The 14,970-nt window shown below is 41.2% G+C and overlaps 1 protein-coding gene across 2 annotated transcripts in view; it reads left to right on the forward strand.

Moving 5' to 3' along the window:
* RIC1 (RIC1 partner of RAB6A GEF complex) overlaps positions 1-14,970 on the forward strand; it is a 62,369-nt gene that overhangs the window by 37,226 nt on the left and 10,173 nt on the right. For both annotated transcript variants that reach the window (XM_084834459.1, XM_084834460.1), the window contains exons 9-18: positions 3,396-3,540; positions 4,498-4,546; positions 5,294-5,446; positions 5,766-5,969; positions 8,524-8,562; positions 8,795-8,905; positions 10,733-10,822; positions 11,590-11,750; positions 12,500-12,638; positions 14,576-14,692. In XM_084834459.1, coding sequence (XP_084690585.1) covers positions 3,396-3,540; positions 4,498-4,546; positions 5,294-5,446; positions 5,766-5,969; positions 8,524-8,562; positions 8,795-8,905; positions 10,733-10,822; positions 11,590-11,750; positions 12,500-12,638; positions 14,576-14,692 — 1,208 coding nt within the window. The remainder of the gene's footprint in view (positions 1-3,395; positions 3,541-4,497; positions 4,547-5,293; positions 5,447-5,765; positions 5,970-8,523; positions 8,563-8,794; positions 8,906-10,732; positions 10,823-11,589; positions 11,751-12,499; positions 12,639-14,575; positions 14,693-14,970) is intronic.

Here is a 14,970-nt window from a genome sequence, read left to right on the forward strand (position 1 = left end):
CTCAAATAATTCCCTTCTACTATTAATACAATATGAATGCATAATGAATATGTTGTCCTTTTTGTCATAAAAATACACAGTGGCTGGTTACCAAGGGAAAAAAATTGTACCTAGCACCAATGTTTTACAAGAATATTGTGTGAAGTTGCAAATCTCATTATGCTCTCCAGGACAGTGTGCTGACTAGGGGCTGATTACATAAATCAAAGATGCCTGGGGGCAATGGTAAACTCTGCTCCTGATGTTCCAAGATTCTTTATTAACCTGAAAGGAATTGTGGCAGGGATCCAAAAAGCTTCTTGAACAGAGCCAAGACCCTTCTGGTATCCAGCACTAAGATTTGTTCTTTCCTTTGAACAGCAGATCCCCGTGCCATATCACAAACTTTTTAATTTGTATGTAGGACAGGGGGCTACTGTTCTAGAAACAAGTTCCAAAATGCCCCTCAGGTGTGGCTTTCCCCCTTTTGATTCTGACCTATATTCTTCCTCTTTAGTTATGCATATACACATAGCCCTCAAATATTTCTGTCAAATACGTACTGTATGGATTTGGATTTAGTGTCTTAAGACCTGGTTTGCACATAATGACAACCTAGACTATGAGCTGAGTATGGTTGTCATTACATGCGAACTTTGCACTATAGGTTGTTAACCACGAACAACCCAGAATTCATAATCCAACAACAAACCCTGTGTTTTCTTCATGGGTTGTTTGTGGTAACAAGAAGCTACCGTGGGTAAATTTCTGCATGGGGCTTCTTGTTGCAGTGGCAGCCACCATTTTGAATATTCAAGCCATGGTAGGGGTGTGCCGTAGCTTGTTACATGGGAACCCGGTGAGGGTGGGTTGTTGGGATGGTTAACAAGCCACCCGCAACCCTAAAACGGCCCGTGGATTCTGGGTGGCTTGTCAAGCATCCCAACAACCCACTGTCACCAGGTTTGCATGTAACAACAAGCTACAGTGCACCCCTGCCACAGTTGAAATATTCAAAATTGTGGCCGTCGCTGCAACAAGAAGCCCCATGGGGAAATTCACCCATGGTGGCTTCTTGTTACATGTGAACCAGGTCATAGTTAAACCATAGTGCTGGGTTTGTGTGTAACAACCCACAATTCAACAACAACCCATACTCCACTCATACTCTGGGTTGTTACATGTTAACTAGGCCTAAGAGTTGTATATCTTCTACTTTTCAGGATTTATTTAGCTGCAGCAGACAGGCACTGATATTAAATACCAAATACATTAGGGATGTAATCCCAAACACTGGGCATGACGCAGTCCACTATGGATGTGTGGCCAAGCATAGAGGATTCTCATTGGCTGATTTCTCACATCCCCTTCTTAAGCATGTTCATGGACTTGCTCAGGCACCATGAGGGGCAGGGAAGTTGCTAAGTCTAAGCACAAGATCTATTTCAGGAGGGACACATCTGGGGAGGGAAGGGCTAACTCTACCCTTCCCATGCACTGGGACCTCCCCTGACCCCCCCCCCCAGCATGGCCATTAAACTTAGAAAACAAGATTCCATTGAACAGGAAGGGAGGTGGAGTTGCACTATATGTTAAAAATACATATCTCTGCACAGGAATACAGGAGGATGAGCTTGGTAGCCCCATCGAGAGCATCTGGGTTAAAATAAATGGAGCAAAGAATAAAAGGAATATGGTGGTCAGAATCTACTACTGGCCACCCAGTCAAGGAGAGGACGAGGATGCTTTTTTGAAAAGCAAATTTCCAATGTTACAAGGAAGCATGATGTAATAGTAATGGGGGCTTCAATTTCCCCGATATTTGTTGGGACACAAATTCTGCAAAACATGGCCCCTCCAAGAAATTCCTGACTTGTGTTGCTGATAACTTCCTCCTACAGAAAGTGGAGGAAAGAACTAGAGGATTGGCTATCCTTGACTTGATCCTAACCAACAGAGATGACTTAGTGGGTAAAGTAGCAGTTACGGGAACTCTGGGGGAAAGTGACCATGTTATACTTGAGTTCTTGGTTCTAAAGGAAGCAAAAGCCGAGTGTAGTCAAACGCGTACCCTGGATTTTAGGAAAGCCAATTTTAATAAACTCAGAATACTTGATGGTCCTGTAGGACCCTCCCAACCCTATTCTACAATTCTATGATGCCAATGGAAAGGTTTTTCTTAGCTTAATTGGCATGCATGAGGAAGATTATCTGGCCCTGCAGCTGGGGAGGGAAGGGCCCTTTACTTCCTGCCTGCTGTATCCTTTTCCTTCTCCTTTTCCTTTTGCTCATTCCAGAGTGTCTCCTCTACACTGCCCAGTCCTTGCTCCATTCTTCCCTCCCTCTGATCCCCACCCCAAAACCTCTTCCTTCCTCCACCTCTACTCCCCTTCCTTTTTTCCTTTCCTCTACCTCCTCTGCCTATTCTCCTGCCTTCATTCCTCCCACCACCCACCTAGCATTTTGATCCCCCCCCCAACAGTTGTGTACTATTTTATTTTGATGTTATTTTTTGGAGGTAATGATGATTGGTAATTACTTGAAGGGGAAGTTGTTACATTTTGGAGAAAGATCTGGGTGGAAATTCAGAAACTGCAGGTGACACCCTGATTTCCCCTTGGCTTGCTTTTGGGCTTAATGCTCTGTAAAAAAAATTGAAGCTCCATTTTTGGTGCAAAAGTTGCCATTTTAGGAGTGTATTTGTGCAATAGGGCTCATGAAAAAATCTACCAGCCATTCTTTTTTGTGCCTGTGCACAGCCACCACAAATGAACTGCATGTGAAGAACTATTGATATAGCATGATCTTGGAGTAGAGTGAAAATTTTAATTGAAGAATTTATTTAAGTTGGGGTGATTTGGATGCAGAATTGGCTGGCTTTACTCTCTGTGAAATTTTAAATATATCTCAGCAGTTATTTCTAAATTTGCATATCTAGATATAGTTTAGCATAAGAACAATGTATGCAGGTTTGTGTCCTATGGGTCTATGCCCCAAAGTATTTAGCAGCATCCCTGATGAGTGACCATTTGTCAGGACAAAGGGATATCTGTGCATGGCTCCCATCTCTCTCCCTCCCTCTCCACTCAGTGAAGTTACTCAGGCTTTGGAGCATGAAAAACTTGTATTGAGGCAAGAAGGAGGGCAGGACTGGGATATGGGAGGCATGCATCTCCCATTCATCCTGGTGACTCCTCTCACTGCCTCTCTGCAGCCATGCATGTACGTAGGGGGAGAGATGGGGCTTTGTTGAGCTCATGGAAATCTTCCAACTGCGACTCCAGTTGACTGGACTGTGCCCTTTCAGTATTAATAATTTATACACCAATAGTTTAGTACCAATCTTTAAAATGGTTAAAGAACTAGTGCATGCTTTTTGATGTGCTTACATTGTGACTTTTTCTGCTTTCCCATAGATATTTGGAACAAAACAGGAGCTGTTAAACTAATCAGATGGTCTCCTGATAGTTGCGTTGTTATGGTGACCTGGGAATGTGGAGGCCTTTCCTTATGGAGTGTATTTGGTGCCCAGCTTATCTGTACTCTAGGAGGGGACTTTGCGTAAGCATTTTTTAACCAACATGGTGATTGAGAACATTTAACAAAATTGTACATCTCCTGTTCAGCTTTTTATCTAGCGCACAGAACATTTTCATAACTGTAATAGCGTTTCTACTGGCTCATCATGTGTCAGCCATAACTTAGTATAGATCTTTGAGTGGACTAGCAAAATCCTCTTTACAGTATGTTAGGCTGCATTTGTTTCTATCAAAACTACCTCTTGGACATTTTTTTTTAATTTGAAGTGTTTATTGACAACTGAGAGTGAGGCTTTGTCCCTGGCTACAAAACCAATTTCTCTTTAAAACTTACTACAGCCCTTTAGTTTCTCTATAAACATTATGTTTCAATGCCATCTACATAATTCCTTCCACTTAACTTCCCTGAACTTATTGTATCCCCGCTGTTCTAAGCATTTGCCCATTTTTTAGCCTCAGCTGCCTCTGTTTGACCCTCTGGAACTTCTGAAAGGGATCAGGTATTTTCTCACCTGAAGTTGGAAAATGTAGGTCTCCTAGGTTTTTATGTGCTTTTTCTACTTTCTAGGTTTGGAGTGGGGAGGTATCTGTGGCTACAGAGTGCTTTCTGGTGGATGTATGCCCAGTGCTGTGGTTGCATGTGGGAAAACATATTCATATCATAATCCTACTCTTTAAGTCTTAGTTGATCAGAGAAAATGTTTCTTGTTGCTAAGAGAAGTATTGGAGGGGGAATATTTGCATGCCTGATATAATATTCTGAAAGTAGATTAAGAGGTATGCACTTTTCCAAAGGCAGGTCATTGCCTTTAGTTTAATATATCTGGGATCAAAAGAAAGCATTTGGAAATCTGGGATAAAAAAATCTTGTTATTACCATGCATGTGTTAAACCAAATCATCAAGGATCTTTTAAAGCCTTGTTAATATCCAGTGCTTGAATCTAATGTTTTGTGTGTGTGTGTGTGCGTTTATTTTAGTCATCGACCTGATGGTACCAAAAAAGATCCTTTAAAGATCAGCTCTATGGTAAGCACTATTGAAGCCCCCCCCCCCCCAATGTACGTGACCATATTTCATTTAAGTACATTGCAGATAAATTAACCTGGGTTTTACTTGTTGTATTCAACTAGTGTCTTTTACTGTTTTAATGGTACAATTCAAGAGTGTTCACGGTTATTTTTGTTACCTAGTTCAATCACGGAAAGACATTCAAATCCATTAAGACTTGCCAAAATGTCGGGGGTGAAGGTGAATTTTTCAAGTCTTGGAAAATGGTCCACTTTAATAAAGTATATTAAAACTATACTTTTAATACCACCCTAAAAGTATTTCCTCTACCTGAAGGAATAGAAGATGGGGTCGTATAGTTGCTGGGGTGAAGTGACGATGGGACAGAGGCCTTCAGCATCTGTTCTCAGCAAGTGCTGCTGATGTTTGGGGGCACGGGACCGATGTATTTCCAGTGGTCCTGCCTGCCTGCCTGCCTGCCTGAGGCTAACTAGTACATGTGAACTCTAGGCCACTGGAGTTGCCTGAAGGGGAAAAGACCAAACAGCTGTGGAGAGGGAAGGATATAGGAATGATGGGAGCAGAAGACAATGGAGGAGGAAGGCAACCGGGTTTCCACAAATTCATACTAGTATAAAGTATTTCTTTGACAGTCTTATAATAAACACCTTTATTATTGAGTAGATATTCACTACAAAATGTTTCTCTTCTTCTAATATTTTTCAGCCATTTTAAATAATTGAAAGTTTTGGTTTTTCTTTCCAGAGTTGGGGATCAGAAGGGTATCATCTATGGGTGATTGATGCAAATAGCTCTGGGAATTCAGTGACTGAGAGCAAGTGCAAAAATGAATCCCAGCACTTTGGTATTTTGCAATTTCAGTTCATCAAGAGTGCACTCACAGTTAACCCTTGCATAGTAAGTATTCATAAATTGTCATATTTCCTGTGTTATAGTTCTAGGTCACCTTTTAGTGCGTCTTTGGACATGTTTTGGCCTAATTTTGCTTACAAAATGTATTCTTTATTTACCAAAATACTAAACAGTAAAATAGCAAATAGTAACACTGCTATGTGAGGACACTGACTACAATATTTCAAAAATGAAGGTGGTTCTGGTTTAAAACAAACTTCCTCAGCAGCTTATTTTCGTTTCCTCCATTTTAATTGAAATTTTATGAATTTCTGTTACTGTTCACTGTTAACTAGTACTATTAATTTTATTCATTTATTCACAGAGCAACCAGGAACAGGTCCTCCTTCAAGGAGAAGATCGCTTGTATTTGAACTGTGGTGATGCAATACAAGCTCAGAATCCTAGAAGTTCCTCAGCACACTCTGAACATAAAGCTCTTAGAGAAAGAGGCCAGTTTTCAGATGGGAGCTTGGATTCTCAGGGTTTAAGCACTTTATTAGGGCACAGACATTGGCACGTTGTACAGGTAAGTTCCCTTCTTGGTATTTTACTGCTTCCTTCATCTCATCTTTGATCTCTTAAATGTTCATTAGCATGTTCCTATGAGAGAGGTGAAAGCTAATGACTTCAAGACTTCATCATGAGCTTTGTATCTGAGTTGGAACTTTCAATATCAAAATCCAGCACACTGTCCAATAGTATTGGCTGCTCCCTAGGAACAGAGTGGACAAAAATGGATGATTTTTAAAATATAAAAATCGGATTTAAAAAATTTAAATTGGAGTTTTTGAAACAAAAATTTAAACATCCTAAATAAAATATTAAGGGCAGTATCTAATGGGGCACTTTCACCCCTGCTGATTCTTCTGCACCCTGCCAATTCTGTTGCGCAAGTCTCTCCCCGCCACACCCCCGCTTGCACGGTAGTGATGTAGTGCTTCCAGGGAGCAACCCAAAACGAGTGGAAATGCTCATTTCTGGAAGGGAGCAGGTCAGCAGAGCTTGCATGAGGGAGCTCCACCAACCTGCCTCCTTCCAGAAATGAATGGTCCCGCTTGTTTCGGTGCTTGCCTCCAGAACTACTAAATCGCCGTTCTATAAGCAGTAGGGACTTCTTGTGGAATGGAATTGGCAGGACTGGCTACATGCAGACCAGAATTGATGGCCAGCTCCACTAGCGGGTAGGCAGCATTGGATTCTGCCCTAAATTTCTCTCTAATTGAAAAAATAACATAGTTACAATTGCATCTCATCATAAACATGCTAAACCTACACTTACAGTCTCATAAAAATGAAGCTATCTACTAATCAAACATGGACACTAATTTCAGTTTTCCATCTCATGAAAATGCTTTGGTTCAATCTAACAAACAACTTTTGCTTCTTTAAAGTTCTGGGCTTTCTCTGACTAAAGTCCCATGTGCAAAGACACAGCTTAATAGTTCTGTGCTCATCTGGTGGTAAAATTGGGCCAAACAAGGCAGAGGACCTAGTTAATTTTATTAGAGAAGTTAGTTTTATTATTGTACATCGCCCAGAGTGGCTGGGTGACCAGCCAGATGGGCGATTAATAAATTTAATAAATAAAAAAAATGAAAACATAGCAGGGTGGATAAAAATTGATTTTTAAAAAATTGATTTTTAAAAATTTACACTGGATTTTTTTCAGCCCAGTAATTATCAGACTTTGCTTTGGCCTATCAGTCATGGGCATTTTGGGTGTTTTGGTTTTTGTGGGGGCAAGGGTGGGCCAAGACAGAGTGAAGCAGAAAGGAGTGAAGCAGAAAGGAGCAGCACTAGAATGAAAGAGAGGAGACAAAATTGTCCAGTGTGCATCTTCTGTATTCTCATACAGGAACTGCAGTCCTATACCCACTTACCTGGGAGCAAGCCCCACTGAACTCAGTGGAATTTATTTATGAGGAGAGATGTAGAGGATTGTGTCATTAACCTGAAACTGTAATGGGTGCTGGTCATAAGAAAAGCTCTAATGGGAATATATTAGAGACATTCCCTCTACAGATAAAAAGGAAAGCATGCAAAATATATAGAGTGAGGCAAAGAGATGCAAAGCCTGCTTATAAGAATGAAATAGTGTAAATAATACTCTGGTTGTAAATTAACATGGATTAATAGTGGTCAGATTTGCACCATTGTTCAGGAAATATATGAAAACTTTAAAACGAGCTTATCCATTCCGATTCTAAAGATTGGGTTGGTTCACATAGAGGGGCTGTTCACTCAACACAGTGATTGAGTGTGGGTTGTTTTGAACTGTGGGTTGTTTGTTGAACTGTAGGTTAGCATGTTGTCAGAACGCAGCATATTTTCCACAAGGTGAGTTATTGTGTTGTCTAAACACAGCCAGGGTGCCTGGTTAAGCATGCACTGTGGCTTTTTAACTGCCCGGAACAATCCAACAACAAATCATGGGTTCTCAAGGTGGCTTGTTTGAGAAACCATGCACTGCATGGTTAACAAGACACCTTGGCTGTGTTCAGACAACACGACAACCCACAGTTCAACAAACAACTCACGGTTCAAAACAGCCCACACTCAACCACTGAGTGTGGGTTAGAGTGTTGTGTGAACCACCCCAATGAATGGGCTGCTTTGCACGACATGAGGGTGCTTAATAAGCTGTGGTGGCTTGTTAAACACCCTGCACATGCTGGTTGCGTGCTGGCCCAGTTTACATAATTACCCTTGCCGGGCACAGCTCCACATGTCATCGGAATCTTATTGGAGTGGTTAACAACTGCCCAGAACCCATGGCCTGATGTAGGGTTGTTTATTAACCACCCCAACAAGGCACCCTCATTGGGTTCAGATGACACAAGAAGCCATGGTGGGGTGCTTGAATTAGCAGGTGTTGCAACCCAGCTTGGCTTAAATAAGCCATGGTGTCTGCAGTGATCGTGCGAAGTAGGTCGATATCTCCAAAACAAATTAGAAATAAGTTTGCACTTAAAACCATGCAAGACTTTATGACATAGAAAATGGAAATACTTGAAAGAAAAAGCACTGATTTGTAGCAATTCTTAATTGCATTAATCCCTTCTTTTGTTCTGTATTTTAAGATTCATAGTACCTATTTAGAGATCAACTGGCCAATAAGGGTAAGTTGTTCTAAAATCTTAATGGTTTACCACTTTAGATTGCATTTAGATGTAAACATTAAATGTTATAGACATTATTAGGATGAAGTAAGTAGCTGCCATTAGATGTCATTAATAAACTTTAATATTTGGAAATGTTACTTCTGTTAAATGGGGCAAACACTTAATTAATACCTCACTTTTTATTAAGAGACTCTGAGAAGTTATACTTGTTTTCTTTCCCCATGAACAGTTTTCAGCCATTGATAAGATGGGACAGAATGTAGCTGTAGTTGGCAAGTTTGGTTTTGCACATTACTCTTTGCTTTCCAAAAAATGGAAACTGTTCGGGAACATTACCCAGGTGAGTAGCTATACTTGGTGAGAGAAGGAATACATACTGTATGTTACTGTTAAAAATAATACTTTTACCAATTCATAAAATTAAGATTATGTTTTTATTATAAACTGCTACTTGTTCATTGTGTGTAATTAGCTTTCTCAAATGTGGATTGTTCAGAATTATGAAGAAAGGGCAGAAGATGCAAGCTGTTTTCAGGACAGATAAAAGGAAGTACTTCTTCACACAGCACATCGTTAAACTATGGAATTCGCTACCACAGGAAGTAGTGATGGCCACCAGTTTGGGTGGCTTTAAAAGGGGGCGGACAAATTCCTGGAGGAAAAGGCTGTCAGTAGCTACTAGTCTTGATGGCTATGTGCTACCTCCAGTACCAGAGGCAGTGAGCCTATGTACCTCAGTTGCTGAGGAACGTGGGTGGGAGGGTGCTGTTGCACTCATGTCCTGCTTATGGGTTCCTAGTCAACAGCTGGTTGGCCACTGTGTGAATAGAATGCTGGACTAGATGGACCCTTGGCCTGATCCAGCATGGCTCTTCTTATGTACTTAAAATAAAGATTCAGGGGTGGTTAGAAGTATAATTTACCATGTTTTATTTTAAGACAAGGGGGAAACCCATTATGAAATAGAGTTTTCCTATAATAATTTCGTAAAGGGCCCCAAATAAGTAGCTCTTTGCAGAAACACAGAACAGTTGACTACTCTGAGAGCCTCTGTGTGGGAAGAGAGCAAAATTGTCATTGAGTTCTCCTCACTGATACACTTGTTATTGAAAGCGGCACAGGTTCTAAGCAGCTAATAGGGCCAGGGTGTCATGCACCTTGCTATTTGTATAACTTTGAATCAACTGATAGTTACGATGGAATTTTGTTTGGGAGGAACAGAGATGACGAAAAAGCCTGATTCCCCACCCCCACCCCTGAGGGCCAAACCGGACATGCACATGTTTATTAAAGACACACGTTTGGCTATAAAGCAGGGATGAGGTATACTTTTAATACTAAAGTGAGTGTGCAAGGAAGGAAGAAAAACCTGTCGCCCTTCCCCACCTTACCTTGCACACTCGTTTTCTTCAGGCCATCTCCAAATACCAGAAATAACCTGGCAGGGAGGGAGTTGTTTAAAGCAGCAGTGTGCTGAAGTAGAGCGGGGAGGTGGTGGGTTTTTCTCCGTTCTACACACGCTCAGTTTAGTATAAACTCCCACCGCCACCCCTGCTTTATAGCTAAACTGAGACTTCTGGTTTGGTTCTTAGCCAGGCAGTCACACTCCCTGGACATTGTGGATGCTGCTTGTTCAGTGGCAGAGCACCTGCTTTCTGTTCCAAAGGTCCTAGGTCACACTCCCTGGCATCTCCACTGAAAAGGGCGAGGTGGCAGTTGATGTGAATGTGCCTTGCATGAGACCATACTAGGCTAGATGGACAACTAGTCTGATCTGCATAAGGCAGCTTATAATGTTGGCTGCTGTTGCTCTTTTCTTTATTAGATGCTATTAGACCGAGATGAGGGACCACTTCACTTTAGAGACTCACTTTGTCTTGATATAGATGTTCTCGCTGGACATATGTAATACGTAAGACTATGAGCGAAACAGTGAAGTGATTAGTGTAATCTTCATGTCCCTATTTTTTAAAAAAATTAATGCACACTTTACAAATTGTATTTGGGTTACAGCTTTCCCGTTGTTAAATAGAAAAGCAACGATTAACAATTTATCAATGTCTTTCTAGTTTTTACAGTGTCTTTTTAGTATCTATGGATAAACTACTGGAATGAAAGTTGGCATTTTTGAAAAGTTGGTTAATCCTTGCCCCTTCTTTACTTTAAGGAACAAAATATGACTGTGACTGGTGGCTTAGCATGGTGGAATGATTTCATTGTTATTGCATGTTATAACTTAAGTGACCGCCAAGAAGAGGTAAGGCATGGGTCTTTAAAACCTTGGGAAGTTCCAATATTAGTCCTACTTAGAGTAGATCTATTGAAGTGAATGAAACTTAAGATTGACTGACTTTGAATACAACGCCTTAACTACAACCATGTGGTTAAAATTACACCCCTGATGCACTTTTTGCTGCAGAATTTACACAGAAGTAGACCTACAATATAGTCCTCTTAGGGCATTGTCATCTGCACAGGAGTAAATAATGTTCACATATTTCAGCATTTACTGCTTTCTTTCTGTATATTTCAGCATTTACTGTTTTCTGTCTGTATTTGCATGGTGCACATTGAGTTTTCAGTGAGTGCAGAATGAGGAGGATTAAAGAACATGCATGCATTTAATAGTAAAAGAGATGGGAACAAGGAAGAGGGGCTTCTGGGGAAGGTTCTAATCAGTTTTTCAGAGATGCCTATGCAGAAGAATGGGGCAAAGGAGGGCTTAATGTATTCAGACCATAATGTAGTAGAAGAGAGAATCTAGTTACCCTGTGGAAAGTCAGGGTGAGGAAGAAAGCACAGGTGCCTTTACAGATTTCCGGTAGGTAAAAAGGGAACAGTGATAGAAATGTCAGGTTGCAGGTGAACCATCCTCTGTATCCAAAGGTCTGGGAAGGCCATGGGCTCTGCTCACTACCTGGGCTGCTTGGCATGTTTCTCTTCAGTCTGGGAGAAATTCATTTTCTTCTTACAGATTCACGATCAATAATATTCAATTAATATTCATTTTTGTTGTTTTTTCAGCTAAGGGTATATTTGCGAACAGCCAATCTGGACAATGCATTTGCTCATATCACCAAAGTGCAGGCAGAAACATTATTACTCAGTGTCTTTCGGGACATAGTAATTTTGTTCAGAGCAGACTGTTCTATTTGCCTTTATAGTATTAAAAGAAAATCTGATGGGTGAGTATGGTATAAATCGGTTATTGTATAATCTGGCTTCTTTCATTATTGCTTTTAGTTTGCATGCATATATGGAAGAGAAAAGCAGGGGTAAAATTTAGTATCTTTCCTGCAACATCTTAGAAAGCTGGCAACCTTTCCAAGTTCAGTTGGACACTGTGGGCAACATCCAAGCATGCGAGCAGACTTCCACTCATACAGCAGGACCCCCCTTTCCTACCCTCCCCCCCTGCCCTCCCACTGTGCTCTAGAGCAGATTTGGGTGTGCAGGGAGCTGCAGGGGGAGGGAGAATTCATTCCTTGAGCGATGTCTGTTCCACTGGCAGATGGACATGCTCAGGTACAACCCCATAGTTAACCTTGATACAAAGCATGGTATCTATTTGTGGCCATTTCTGTCATCATTATGTGAAGTTTGGCTGTGCAGGTTCCTCAGCAATCGACCTCAAGGAAGAAGACCTTGAACATTAGGTCTTGTCTCTCGGTTTCAGTAGCTTATCATAATAAATGTTTAGTTAGTGACTTAAGTTGGTAGATTACTGTACTCAAACTCGCCTATCAATTCTACTTTCTGCTAGAGAACAATTACCTAGAATATTTTTAGCACTGGTATTAGTGATTATATTTTGAAGAACATTGTATTATCTTAAGATTAGCAAACTGCTAAATTTAAGTTGTTGGACCTCTAAATTGGATGGCTATTGTGTACTGTTAAAAACATTGTCACCATTTTTGTCATTGCCTTTCAGCCCTAACCCTACGACCAGTATTCAGGTTCTTCAGGAGGTTTCTATGTCGCGTTATATTCCTCATCCTTTCCTTGTTGTGTCTGTTACTTTGACATCTGTGAGAACAGAGACTGGCATCAGCTTGAAAATGCCACAGCAGGTATGTACAGATGCAGTAATTTTTAAAATGCAGAGAACAGACTTAAAAGCACTGCTTTGTAAACTGGTGAAGCTTTAGGACTGTTCCACAAGTCAGAAGACTTAGTACTACACTTAAGTATACAAGTTAAAAACTAAATAAAAGTAGCTGTACAGACTGAATGGTATTAGGGGTGCATCCAGAGATGCATGCACTTTATAATTTCAGTAGCATGTACAGTAATTTCCTTCTGTGTTGCACATCTGCTAATTTCAACAATCTGTTTTATAAAACATTTTGCTCACCAAATCTGACCAGACAAATAATCTTGCCAAACAATAGGCTGCATATCTTGCTTGGATGATTTTCAGTTGATTTCACCCAGTGATGCAGACAAGGTACCTGGGGAAGTCTGCATCTTCTCAGCCTTTGTCCTCCTTAGCTGGTGGAGGCCAGTCAAACAATGTTGGCCAATCTAGTTGACCAGAGCCGCTTAGAGATTATGTTACATTGAGCAGTATAGAAGCATCATAAATAAATAAATAATGATCAGCATGGTGATTAATGCATCTTTGTTGGAGGGGACATATTCCAGCCTCATTGAAAGAGGCAAGTTAAAAAAAGGCCAGTCAGCTCCAGGTGCTTTGGGATGAAAATGATTTTCTGGAACCATTTCAGTTTAGTTTAGACCTGGCTTTGTGACTGAGACTGTTTTTGGTCACCCTGATTGACTACCTTCATTGAAAGAAGGGGGGGGGGGCTTCAGGCTCACTACTTCATTAGTTAACATTAGCTTCCTTACAAATGCAAATTCTAGGATATTCTCAGACTACAATGAAAACAGCTAATCCACACAATTACGAATATCAATAGAGGAGCCAAATTGGAAGTTAGAGAAGTTGCCAGCAGTCTAAACAAGAACTTCTCAGCCAGAGTCAGACTGGCTTCAGAGGGATGCTTCTCCCTTACAGTGGCTCCCTCTTACGTAGGCTTTCATGCGGCTCCCTCTTACGTAGGCTTTCATGCATAACCATCCTGGTGGACTGCCTGAGCTCCGCCTCAGACTTTTCCCGCTTCGCTCCACGATGGACCCTAGCATCCCTCAAGCCACACCCCTCACTCCCCTCCTCCCCCAAAACTTGGGTTCTCATGGAGGAGGAAGAGGGGGCTGTTCAGGCTGAGCCATCTGTGAGTCAAGGTCTTGGGAAGAAGGCCTTGCCATATCTGAGCTCACTAGGGAGGGAGCCTCCCCCTGTTCTGGCTGTTCCCATTCTGAATCTGAGCTGCTAGACATCTCCACATGCTCAGATTCATTCCTGACAGGTATCTTTATGGCCTGCTCTGTGGGAATAGATGTTAGAGGGAGGTGTTTCTGCGCTTTCCTGAGGATAGTTTCCAGAAGATGGTGATGAAGACTATTTCTGTTTCCTATGGAAGTTATCCTGTGGGTCTCCCTGGGGTCCAGAACTAGGTTCCATTATGTTTAACATTTACATGAAACCACTCAGAGAAATTGTCAGAGGGGATAGGATTTGGTGTCATCTGTATGCTGATGACACCCTGTCCCGTTTCTCCTTTTCATCAAATCGAGGTGAAACAGTGAGGTCCTCAAATTCATGTCTGTGATCAGTGGTGAACTGGATGTGGGTGAATGCTTTTATAGATGTGGTTTTGGTGATGCATTTGCACTTCATCATGAACATGGTGAATGGAATCCAATGTCATGGAACTTTCTCCTCTCCAGCTGTAACCCACTGTGCCCCCTCCCCCGAAAATCAGCTCTCCAGTCCTCCAGAGCACATTTTGAGGGTGTATGGGGCAGTGCAGGGGAAAAGGGGAATCTCCCCTTTCTGATTTTGCTGACAGAAGCAGTTCCGTTAGCAGGAAAATGTCACTGGATTCCATCTGGCAGATCTTGCAGAGCTGAAAAAAGTAATACAGCCCTTTCTTTCTTTAAGGCCTGCGAAGCAGAGAGCATTATGTTAAATCTAGCAGGGCAATTAATTATGGTGCAAAGGGATCGATCTGGACCACAGATACGAGAAAAGGACAGTAGTCCCAACCAAAGGAAACTTGTGAGTTAATTTATGAGAATATCAGTATATCTTTTAAAACAGTAGAAGGAATGTGCAATGTAATGATATTAGTTTATCATGCCATGTGTACCTTGTAATTAAAGCAATAGTAATTATTTGTAGATGAATGGCTACAACTTTTAAACGTTACTGAATTATTTACAAGCAAATTATCTGTAGGTACTTTTGGCTCTGATTTTTATTGTAATCTGTTTTAAAAGTTTGTGTTTTCATTGTGTGTATCTAATGACCGAAGCCACTTATGGGTACTCTGACTC

Source organism: Heloderma suspectum, chromosome 2 (assembly GCF_057233095.1).
Source record: "Heloderma suspectum isolate Gila_16-S chromosome 2, 16-S_ref, whole genome shotgun sequence".
NCBI classification, from domain to species: domain Eukaryota; kingdom Metazoa; phylum Chordata; class Lepidosauria; order Squamata; family Helodermatidae; genus Heloderma; species Heloderma suspectum.